The 12,366-nt window shown below is 40.5% G+C and overlaps 1 protein-coding gene across 1 annotated transcript in view; it reads left to right on the top strand.

Annotated features, from left to right (window-relative positions):
- Positions 1-12,366, top strand: part of Epha6 (EPH receptor A6) — an 893,674-nt gene that overhangs the window by 859,365 nt on the left and 21,943 nt on the right. Inside the window, exon 15 of the mRNA XM_032900334.1 lies at positions 3,844-3,993. Coding sequence (XP_032756225.1) covers positions 3,844-3,993 — 150 coding nt within the window. The remainder of the gene's footprint in view (positions 1-3,843; positions 3,994-12,366) is intronic.

Below are 12,366 nucleotides of genomic sequence, written 5' to 3'. Positions count from 1 at the left end.
GTCTTCTCCTCTCTGGCTCACTAACATATGGCGAAACAACGAGCCGTGATTGTGGTTTCAAATCTAAAGAATTATGCTATTTGTTCATTCCTGCAACCTGAAGCAAGCATCTGGCAGTTAGAGCTCCCTGAAATACCAGAAATGAAAGACAAAAAAAAAGCCACTTTAGTGATCGTGGGTGAAAACGTGTAGACAAGATTGAGACACAACAAATGCAAGTTAGTCCGTTTGATTAAACAGAGGGAAGCCAAGAGGAAGGGTAGCTCCGTAGAACTCAGAGGACCTGAATTTCAATTCCCAAATCAATCTGTGTAAGGCAGTATCCATATGTAAATCAAGCGCTCCTACAGCGAGACGGGAGACACCCCAGAAGCTTGGGAGCGGGCACCTGACTGCAGCTGTACATCACCAAGCAACCAAGAGAGCCTGTCTTAAACAGTGTGGAAGGTGGGGGCTGGCCTAAGTTTGTTCTCTGACTCCACATGGGCGCTCCGCACGTGTGCTCTGGCAAATGGGCAACCCTCAGTCTCTCCCACACACATGAGCATGCAAACACACAGACACACACACACACACACACACACACACACACACACACACATAAACACACTACACATGCATACAAAATATACTTCTACTTCTTTTAATGTAAAAATTAAAAAATTGTGCCCAAGGCTTAAGGCTTCCTTGCCTTTCCCCTCATGTTACGACTAGAAATAAACTATATTTAGTATTCATCAGAAAAAAAATATGCATTGCACACTTCCTTATCTCTGTCGCATGTGAGCTCAGAAGCGTCCCAGTTTCTACCCACTATTAGATTCATGCATTTTGTTCCTTAAAATTATATTTCCCACATTAAACGTCTGCCCCATTTTTTTTTTCGTATTTTATTTTAAGATTATTCTGGCTTACACTTTCCATTTCCAGACAACACTAGGCAAAGAATTCGAAATGAAAGATGTACTGTTCATTTTCCAGTGGTGTTCATTTGAACAAGGACTGAACAAGGTTTTCTTTTTATTGGGGTTGTGTAACAATTAGTCTGCTGAAGTTTCCGTGAGAAAACACCACCAACTGGGTGTCCTAAACGCCAGAAATGTGTTCTTTGTAGGTCTGGAGTCCAAGACCAAGATGTCAGCAAGTCTGGCTCTTCTGGAAGCTTCTCCAGCTCAGACAGCTGGCTCCTTCCTGGGGTTGTCCCCAAATGGCCTTTTCTCTGTGACAGCAGATTCTTTTCTGTATTTGCATCCCCCTGTGGGGACACCAGTCATATTGGGTTATACTTTTATGACTTGATTTAACCCGAGTTGCTTTTTAAAAGTCTCTTTTAATACAGTCGCACAGTGAGTTAGGGCTTCAATGTGTGAATTTAGAGAAAATGCGGTTCACAACAGGTAGCAGTGTGGCTTGTCAAATGTTTTTAATATCTTCCCTTTAGGGAGAAAAGAAAACCTCCAGAAGGAAAGTGATAAAATTCACATTTCCATGTGAAAGTTGTTTGATATACAAATGTATATGAATATGCAAATCACTGGATAAGGATATCACTTATGAGTCAGTAGGTAAATGAACATGAAGTCACTGTTAGCTGCTGCTTTACAGCTTCATGGGACACACTGAGACCTAACACGGGGGCAGGAGAGTAGGTGAGATCCTGCCAGCTTCCTTAGAATGTTCCCTGAATGTTCAGTGACAGCGTTTACATCTTATTTTCAGTGCATTTGACTAGGGTTTGCGAAATTTAACAAATCAAAACATAAGGTGCATATTTCAATTACAGTAGAAAAAAAAGGTTGATATATTCATTTATGGCAAATGCCAGCCTCATTTGGTAAATGGGACACACCGTTCCAAAAATCTCCATCATGGGGTATATATTTACCCTTTTTTTAAAAAGCAATTTATTTGTTGTTTGTGTTAGAATTCACATTTAACTGTGGGTGCTGTGTGATTGTTGCTTGGGTTTTTTTTTGTTTTGTTTTGTTTTTTTTTTAGTTGTTTTATTGTTTTGCTGACAAACTTATGTTAAATATTGAATCTATGGGGTAGGGTTGGGGAGCTCAGCCTCCACAGTCTCTTCCACAGGTGGCTCGAGTGCGCGCGCACGTCCATCACAAGCTTAAGGAGAAAATAAAGAGAATGACCCTTTTCCCCTTTACTGCCCCCCCCACCCACCCCGTTACATTGCTTTCACTAACCTCGTAAATGTAATTTTCTGGTCTTTATTTTAAAAGACCTTTGCCCTAAAGCACAGAAAACCTAGGTGTTAGGCTTCTGTCCAAGCTGCTGCTGTGATATATGACTACAATATATCATATTAAAATATTAAAATCAGTTATGGACCCAACTCTCCAGCTGAAGTGTTTTCGTGTCTCTAGCAGTGTCCCGGCATCTCACTGTGTGGTTACACTAGTTACTTCAGATACCAAGGACTATCTAATTCTTAGTCTCTGAGCACTGGGCTGCTCACTCACCTGTAAAACCAGAGGATTGGATTCAAGGTGTTTTTCTCAGGGGTCCTGACAATCCCCCTCCAGGCATCTCTGAAATGAGGGTTCTGCTAATTCTCTCATTTGCCTTATGAAGCCTAAATTGTTCCAACTTCAATTTAATCCTTTTTCATAGTGTTCATAGTGTTTCAACTGTCAAATAATTAAGGATTATAGTACTCGAGAATTTCACCTTTAAAAGATCTTTCCCAACCATAAATTCATCAAGGGTAGAAGAAAACACACATAGATTTTATTCGCTGTTCCTCCCCCACACTTCCCCTAACACAGATTTTGTGCACATTGTGAGCTCAGATGCTGTGCGCATGAAAATGCTGATGATGTTGAAACAATCCCACAGTGGCGGGTTCTGACTGATGAAAATAATTTTGCTGCAAACTGAAGCCATCTCCCGGGTTTGCGTTAGATGGAACAGCTCTTGTTCTCTACCGCCATCTAGTGGCGTAAAGGTCGCCACATCTGTGCAATGTGGCAATTCAGACCTGAGATTTTTTTTTAAAGATTATTACAAGTCAAATGGATGAATTGTTTTATTCTTGTCATCACAGTAAAATGGGATTTACTGAGTGTTTCAACAGATAAAATGTAATAAATGTTAATAAAAGTTAAGTATAACACAATGGCAGACGTTAGCATCTAAGCAGAATAAATGTGTGCAATCTAATCTCTTTATGATGTTCAGATGTAAACTTGAACATTGAAGGAAAAAATGCGATGTACCTTACCAGGGGAAAAATAGAAGTTTTCGACTCCTCCGATTTTGCATTGTAGTAAAGATTTTCGAAAATTAATGTAATCATGGCTGAGGAAAAGCAAGAAAATCTTTTTCCTTAGAAACATTCTTTTTCCTAAGAAAACATCTTCCTTAATGAGGAGTTGGTACAGAGTATTCAGCCTGTTTAACCATTTGTCTTCAATTAGATTAGAGCTTTAGCCTCATTATTATTTATAAACGTAATACAGTGCTTAATGAGTGTTGAATAACATTTAGTTTTTAATGTCCCATAATCTGGAACTTTCTCCAAATGGCATAATAGTGTGTTTAATTGTGTGGATCTAAAGTAAAAATAAATTTCTCTAATGAATGAAATAAAATCCTTCCAAAATGAGACTTTTTTTCCCCATGAAAGCTTCTTTTTTTCCTGAATAACAATTATTAGGGGGAAATTTCTGCCATTTTAACATTATCCAAGCTCTCTATTTTAATTTAAATCGTCAACAGTATTATCAAGCACTTAGGAAATGCAAACAAGAGATATCTGAATGGAATGCCTGTGTCTTAATATACCATTTGTGAACCATCTGGAAAATATCCTATTTATTTTTTCAGGGTGGGAAAATCCCTATAAGGTGGACAGCCCCAGAAGCTATTGCCTACAGGAAATTCTCCTCAGCGAGTGATGCCTGGAGCTACGGGATTGTCATGTGGGAGGTGATGTCCTATGGAGAGAGACCATACTGGGAAATGTCCAACCAGGATGTAAGTACATGGGCCTCTGTCATTTGTGAATGGAAGGACATTAGCTTGATGGGGAACATTGTCTTTTAATTCTCTCTCAGGTTAACCCTTGTCTTGCTGACGGTTTCATAAGGGACTAGAGGGAGGAGGGACGTGAGAATGTGCAGAACGTTCTACCCCCTAGTTGACAGGGTGACTTGGGCTTTGTTCCCTGCTGCACACACACACACCTTGCACACAGCAGTGCATACCTACAGTTAAACAAAAGAAAGAGTGATGTTGACTTTTCATTTCATCCACGGGCAATTCGGTTCACCACTGCAAAGTCCAAATCAGCCTAGGCTAGATAGTCCTTCAAGGAGGAGTGAATGCTTTCAGGCAACACACTATCAGTAAATGTCATCTCACAAGGTCCTTTTGAGATACGTAATCTTCTGTGTCATCTTCCTCCCTTTGGTTGTTTTATCTGTAGCAATTACATTTGTGGTTGATAGCATTACAGAATGGAATAGTTCATATGCATAGCCTCTATGATCTGCCAGCCGTCAGAGAGACAGTACGCAGAATTACAGATATTCCAACAATGCCAGGGAGGGCAAGGTCAGAGCAGACAAGTGTGTTCTCCCACCACTGCCTCATTAAGAATCCAGGTTTGTCTAATTGTCTTGCCTTCTCCGATGCACCTGCTGGTTTCTACAGCTACAGTGATAGGCAATAAACACTGATGTGGTTTTAAATGTCCGGAGATGCAAAGATAGCCACTTGACAGTAAGCCATCTCTCAACACGCACGGAGCCTAACTGTGGCAGCATCTCACGCCTTTACGCTAGCTGAAAACTTACCTCCTCCCTTACAAACCCCACACCTCACACTTGGCTGCTACAGATTCCACTTTCTGCTTCTTTTGTGGTTGTGCAACAGCTACAGATTGTTCCCATTTCACAAGATTTGTTTTGTTTTGTTTTTTGAAACAGGGTCTTCACTATGTAACTCTGGCTATCCTGGAACTCACTATGTAGACCAAGGTGGTCTCGAACTCAGAGACATCCACCTGACTCTGCCTCCTGAGTGCTGGGATTCTAAAGCCATGAGTGTGGTTAGATTTTTTTGGCCACAGTTGATGCTTCTACTCACATAAAGTATTGCTTTTGCAACTGAGTCCTGCTTCACTATCTAGGAATCTACTGACTGATCCCAGAGAACATCAACACCAGATACCTATAAAACAGCAGGAAAAAGATCGCATGAGGTCCGCCGATGTTGCTCTCTCCAAAGCACAATGACAAACACAAAGCAGGGTCTCCGGAACATCTGGAACATCTGGTCTTACACGCAAGCATGCATTACCAGCAACCTATGTACCATACCCAGCAGTGGGGCATTTTAAAGTCCGTGTCATATGACTAGAATTTGTATTCTCTAGGAGAGTTTTATCTAAAGACCCTCTTGCCCTGTTGACTGAACCTTTTTTGTTGTTGTTTTGGTTTGTTTGGATTTTTGTTTTCTGTTTTTGTTTGTTTGTTTGTTTCATAGTGGGTGTCAGATCATAAAAGCCTTTCCCAGCATGTCCTGAGTTAAACTCTCCAACTGGAACCTTGTCCCTTTACTACCAGAACCTCCACTTTCGATTATGGGTTTGTTCTATCTTTGCTGCTTATTTGTACTTCTTAAAAATCAGGCGGCTAAGTCATGGAAGCCCCAGATTCCGTCACTATAATACCCGCTTTAACCCTGAGACATTGCTCTCATACGTATTCTGTTTAGAGTAATCTAAGCCATCCAAGCAATCCCAGAATCGATTTCTCTTCAGCACTACTTCTTGTCTGGAGTCACATGATAATGAGTTCTTCACACTTTTAGATTGCAACCATAGTAAACTTTTATAACAAACCACGGCCATTGCTGAGGAAAGCAAGGAGTGACTTGTATGTTGGTCTGTTTGAGCTCATGCAGCTTCCTGTTTGGGGCTGGTGATCTCCTGTCCTTATAGAGTCCATGTCTTAACAGTTAGGAGAAAGACGATAGATGAAATAAATAAACAAAATTATAATAAGTGATATGACATTAATGGGAATAAGAAAATGAGGAAGATAAGAAACCCCAGGCTTGGGTTTGAATTATGAAACACTCTCATGAAAGTCAGTCACTTAAGGCAATAAGAGTAATAATTAGTCTTTCTCATTAGATACCCAGACGGAGTCATTCTAATAAAAGCCTGACCAAGAGGAAGAGCCATTTCTTGAGTGTCCTGGTCCCTAGATTTTCTTTCCTCCTGGGACGCATTGCAGTCACGGCTTTAGCAAGCATGGCTATGATACTGTGGACTCTGATTCAATCACGTAAGCTGCTGAAACTTTGCAAGTTCCTCAGTTTCATGACTAAACGAAATGATAGAGAAATACGTTAGGTTCTTCCCAGTGTGTCTTCTCATTGTAAGAAGCTGTAATTTTATAACCTGTGAGGGGATGCCGCTGATAGCAAAGAAAATATCCATGTTCTTCCTTCTCAAGTGTAGCATTCTCCTGATCTCTGCTGAGCCGCCAAAGGTAGACAGGGTGTTCATAGAGTAAAGCAGGTACAAGTGAGGATGCCAGACCACAAGACAGATGGCTGAGGGAGGGAGCTTCTATGGGGAATGACCCAATTGTGCCATTTCAACTCAGACTGCCATGTAAATTGTTCTTAATTTGCCTAGAGTGGTCCAGAGCCTGTTTTCAGCCTTTTCCTGCCTGGATTGTGCCCAACAATTCACCCAGCAGTTCTGGTCATAGATCTTGATGATCAGCGTACAAGATGACCATTTAGAGAGTGATTTTGTCTATTAAGCCTCATTTGGCCACATGGGCTCCATCTGGAACAGGAGAGGATGCTACAGCCAGGAATCACCTGACACTGAGCCCGTCCTCATTTGTTCTTAGCACCGGGCTCCGTGCAGAGTCAAAGGAGGGGCTCCGTCACTGTGGTTTCCCTGTCTTCTGTGGGTGACTAAGAAATATTCAAGGAAGAATCTGAGGGAGGGAGGGGAGATGTGGAAGGTAATTCAGGGAGCCAAATCTTGAGGCCTTTGGATCCACGCATTACTAGAGGAAAGCAGAGTGAGCTCAAATCTTTTATGTTTCCCATGAACGCCTTCCTCTGGTGCGAGAATGGGAACTAAATTTCTGTTGAGCTAAACACATTGGAAGTCAGCATATCTGCGATGGATCCAGTAACCCAGATTTCTCTTTAGAAGCTGAAATAGCTTAATAAAAATTTCCCTACTACTCTGTCCAAATACTGGCTATTTCCTGTTTGTCCTTAATTCCTCATTCATGCAGTCAAGGTATAGTTTCCCACTTAATCATTCCCAACTGAGATGCTTTCTAAGAAGAGTAATGAGACAGAGAATAAAAGTCCAACCATGTTCTGTTTCAGCGTCTTATATAGTTTTACTGCACTTGGGTGAGTTAACAAAGCTTTGTGGGCGCAGATCAAATGGAACATTACAATGTTTTATGATTTTTAATGAGTTTAGAAAATTTCAGACAGTTTTGAGGAGATGGTTTTTCTCTTCTGCCGACTCTGGTGTATTTTATTACAATGAACAACTCTGCGTCTGCAGAATCTGTGTTAGGGAATAATATAATGAGTTTCCCAAAGGTCAGTGGAATTGTACATTAGGGAATGGAAATGAGGAGGGGGGGAACGCCGAATGCGGAGAACTATACTATAAAAGAAAAACTAACAAAATATAATAGCAGGTGCCAGATGCTCAACCATTCAGCAAGCTCTTATTAAACGTGTGCCACTCACCAGACCAGGTGTGCATGTGGAACAAGGAAATCAGTCCTCCGCTGTGATAAATGAAAGCACAGAAACTCAGATGCTGAACTATGTCCCACACAGGGAAGCTAAGAAGGTAATCACATTGCACTAACAAGTGGACTGATACTTAACCAGACTCTAGGAAGGAACACTAAGAGGTGGGTGCAAAGAGGTCAGACACCGGGTACCTAACACATTCAGGTCAGGAAAACCAGGTCTAGTAGTCTAGGTGGCACATTAGGTAACTATAGAACACTACCAGTGATTATATGGTGGGGGGGGATTGTTTTGTGTATTTGTCTGTTTGTTTTGATTTTATTTTGAGACAGGGTTTGTCTATGTAGCCTTGGCTATCCTGACACTAGCTCTGTAAACCAGACTGGCCTTGAACTCAGAGATCTTGCTTGCCTCTGTCTCCCCTCTGTCCCTGCTGGGACTAAAGGCATGTATCACCACACCTGGATCAATTATATATTTTGTACAGAACTAGACGAGAGAAGCATGAAGATTTCCAAGGCAAAGAAATGACAAATAGTTGCAGAGGTGAAAATGTTAGTCACTCTGATTGAGCATTACCCACTGTAGTCAAGAGACATAAAAAAAGAGTTAAGGAGACATATTTTTCAATAAAGATATCCATTACTTCAGTGTAGAGATGAAATTCTGGTACTTTAATAGTCCTGCTCCCATGTCCATCAAGGGGGTGTGCTGTTCTTTTTTTTTTTTTTCTTCAATGCAATGAAACACTGTATGACTCTAATATAGGTATTTAAAGTATACATACCACAAAAGCATGCAAGCTCTGATATGGAAGGTTTTTCTGATTATTAAAGAAAGGAGCCCAGTACAAACTAACTGGAACAAAAATACTTTTCTTTTTTAATCATGGAACAGCAAGTTGATTAACATTCTGAATCTGGGTGTGCAGCGCTTTAGTGTCTGTTTCTAGACTCTTCTACTCTCTGCGTTTTTTGCTGCCTCCTGCTCTGGAATCAGGACGTCAGGCTAGCCACAGCACTACAATGAAACCTTTCTAAACCTCACATGCCAATCCCAATGTTAGAGAAGAATGGCCGACTCCACCTTGATCTAAACCCATATCAGAGACGCAAGTACTGTCATCCAAGCTACGTATCCATGCCAGGCTTCTCCACTCCAAGTTGGTTGAGGCACCATGAATGCAAGTTTTCCCATAGTCACAAGGAGTAAGAGGATGACAAGCTGAAGGTAATTGTGCAGCCAGAAGCTGAGTGAGGCTCTTTAGTTTGCCTGTCTAGTGTCCTTTTTGTACATATCCTTCTGGGATATTTGTCATTTAATAGCAGCCTTATTGCAGCCTCACTTTCATGTGACACCAAAATGTTAATAGGGTATCTCTGTGTTCCAATCTAATAACCAAGTAAGCCGGAAAGACCAATGTGTCGGCAGGGTCTTTCAACATCACCATCATCAGTATTTTGGGTTGAGGTGTGCCTTGAGCATTGCAATTGATGCTTACCTAACCATAGTGTCAGACTCTACATACTAGATTGCAGTAGCATTCACCTACTAAAATAGGCACACACACCCCCCAAAAAAAGGCCCTGGTTCTTGTCTTGTCAAAGATGGGAGACAAAAATTACCCCCAGTTAAGAGTCACTGGCAGTACAGTAGAAAGCTCTGAGCTCTGAGTTCTGATCTGAGACTCATGGCTGACTGAACACTTAGGCAAGTCATTAAGCTTTCTGAGACATCATTTTCTGGAGTTCAAAATAACTAATTGTAGATATTGACCAAATACAAGATAATTCATCTATAGTACCTGGTACATACATATACATTTTTTAACTAATTATGGGTAGTAAAAGCTTGAATTTTATATATTCACTATAAATTACCTGTTTTGTTAGTGTTTAGCACAGATTGATTTTTTTCAAGTATCAAATTTTATTGGTACATTAAGATATCCAACTACAAAAACATGAAGAACATTGGAGTAATAGAATAAATATTTAAAACAAACAAATATCTAACACATGAGAAGAATAAGTCTTTACTGTCAATAACAACCTTGTGTTTAAGGGAACAACATTTCTTCATTAAAAATACAAAGAAGGGTGTGGGAGAGATGGTGAGCACAGAACAGCTATTTTAGGTGATGAGTTTGCTTAAGAGTCAAGTTAGTTCTATGAGGTAAAGCCCATTATTATCTCCATTTCCAGATAAGAGAACTGGAGCTTAGAAAGAATCAATGATCTATCCAAGTTGTTGGGGAGCCATGGAATTGAGTTTAAGTACCTGCTTAATCCAAAGTGTTTGTTTTTACCACTAAATCGTAAAGTAGACATTCAGGTTTCGAGGGCATCTACACTCCGCTCTACCTAATGAGACCAAAGCATCTTTGTGTGTGCATGCTGCTCCATTGCACAGAAGAGTTTGCAATGCCTCCTGCTTGCAAAAGGATGCAGGATGACCTATCACTGTTGAGAAACACAACGAACGCCTCATTGCAGTTTTCTTGAACCTCGACGTTAATATTTTATGAAATAAATATTTATGAAATGCACTATCCTGTTGTTACATTAGGCACAAACAATTCAGTCAAATTTTAATGAATGACAGAACTATTCCATTGCCCAAAACGATTCCAAGGCAGATTGCAGGTGAGGTAATGTCTTGCTGCTTTTAAGCATGTGAAGTTTATCTTTCATTTCTGTAAGGTAGATCAAGGTAAAGTTGTATATTATTTCCATTCAAGTTCAAAATCATTGAAGTTTACTGCATATGGGAAGACGTGGTGGTCCACAAACTCCAACGATGGTACCAAGGGCGGTGCTCTTCTCCACTCCAAGTGTAATGAGCTTCTGAGAGCTGTGTTCTGGGGGAAGTGTGAGGAAAAGTTGCATTAACTGTACTGTGATAAACATTTCTTCTGGGGAAAACTTTGTTTTATACGTCCTTTCCGGTGCCTTGACTAAGGAGTAATCAGAGCAGCTCATGGGCACCTCGACTATAAGAAAATTTGAGACTTATTGTCTTAGAAGGTGGAATAAAATCCAGGGAGCTGGTAGAAAATAATCATAAAAATTGAGAATAAGTTTATATAAGAATAAAATACAAAGGAATACATTATGACTTAGCCTAACATTTTCTTTTTAAGATGAAAACCTTCCTAAAACTATATGTTAATTCTCAATCTTGCTTTCGTTCCTTCTTCTTTCTTTTTTATCTGTCTTTTTTCTTTTCTTTCTTTTTGAATTGTGTATGGTTGCATGAGATCTTCTGAAACTAGAGTTACAGACAGTTACGGAGCCACCAGGTGTGTGCTGAGACCAGAACTTGGTTCTTCTACAAGAGCAGTCGAGCCTGTATAAAATGGAGTATATTTGTTCCAGAGTAGGTTGCTGAGTGAGTAGAAGAATAAATGTCATGAAGTACAGGACTCTCATACCTTAAATAGTTGTTGGTGACAACTTTGGAAAATAATTATCTCTAACAATTGAAGGTCACACTCAAAAACCTCCTCCTGGAGGACTAAATTTTGTAGCTCCAGAAGGTGCTATGTATGTTGCCAATGAAGAAAAGCAATGGATAGCTCTATCTGTCTATGATGCCTGTGAAACACAACAGTGCCCAGCACGGCAAGACATCCCTAAAGGTTCAGTAGTGGAACTCATATCTTGGAAGTAATACACCAGAGGAATCACGCCTGACACTGAAAACCTAGCCCACTACCCAGTGGCAAGTGGGGTCATGGATCTCAAAAAACTTTTCATCCCTAATAAATGAATTCCCAGGATTCTTTATTGCATTCTAAGTACTTACTTTTATGCCCACAGTCAAATGTGGCTCCTAACCCTCACTAAAGAAAATTGTCTTTGCAACAACTAGTCATGGGTGCTCGGCCCCAGTGGACCTATCTCTAACATAGCTACTGAACCTACAGCTCAGGGAACATTGCAGAAGATGGGAAGATTCCATGAGTCTGAAGATGAGGGATCCAGCTATGGGTTAGTGGCTCCTAGAAATGATAGGAAAGCTACTCCTGTGAAACCTCAAAAATATGGCTGCCTGAAAAACACTTGGCAATGACAGTGCCAATAAACATACTAATGTAGAAATCTCATGGACTTCAGACAACGAAGGAATTCTAAGAGCTGGAGAGGTAGTCTTCCTCCAGGGAGGAGCTTCTAGGTGGCTATCCAATGTCAAGTGGTCGGCCCTGAATTTATGTAAATGCAAGCTCCGCTGAATGGACTCAGCAGGTTGTATTCATGTATTTATATAGGATACAACAATTCAAGAAGGAGTGAAGCATCTGCATTTTGGTCATCCTTCTTGAGTTTCATGTGTTCTGTGCATGTAGGGTAATTCAAGCATTTGGGCTAATAGTCACTTATCAATGAGTGCATACCATGCATGTTTTTCTGTGATTGGGTTACCTCACTCAGGATGATATTTTCCAGTTCCATCCATTTGCCTGTGAATTTCATAAAGTCATTGTTTTTGAGAGCTGAGTAGTATTCCATTGTGTAGATGTACCACATTTTCTGTATCCATTCCTCTGTTGAAGGGAGTCTGGGTTCTTTCCAGCTTCTGGCTATTATAAAG

The sequence above is a fragment of the Rattus rattus genome, chromosome 4, assembly GCF_011064425.1.
Source record: "Rattus rattus isolate New Zealand chromosome 4, Rrattus_CSIRO_v1, whole genome shotgun sequence".
Taxonomy (NCBI): Eukaryota; Metazoa; Chordata; class Mammalia; order Rodentia; family Muridae; genus Rattus; species Rattus rattus.
The sequence above is the reverse complement of the archived record's forward strand: the minus strand, read 5'-3'. Positions and strand labels throughout refer to the sequence as shown.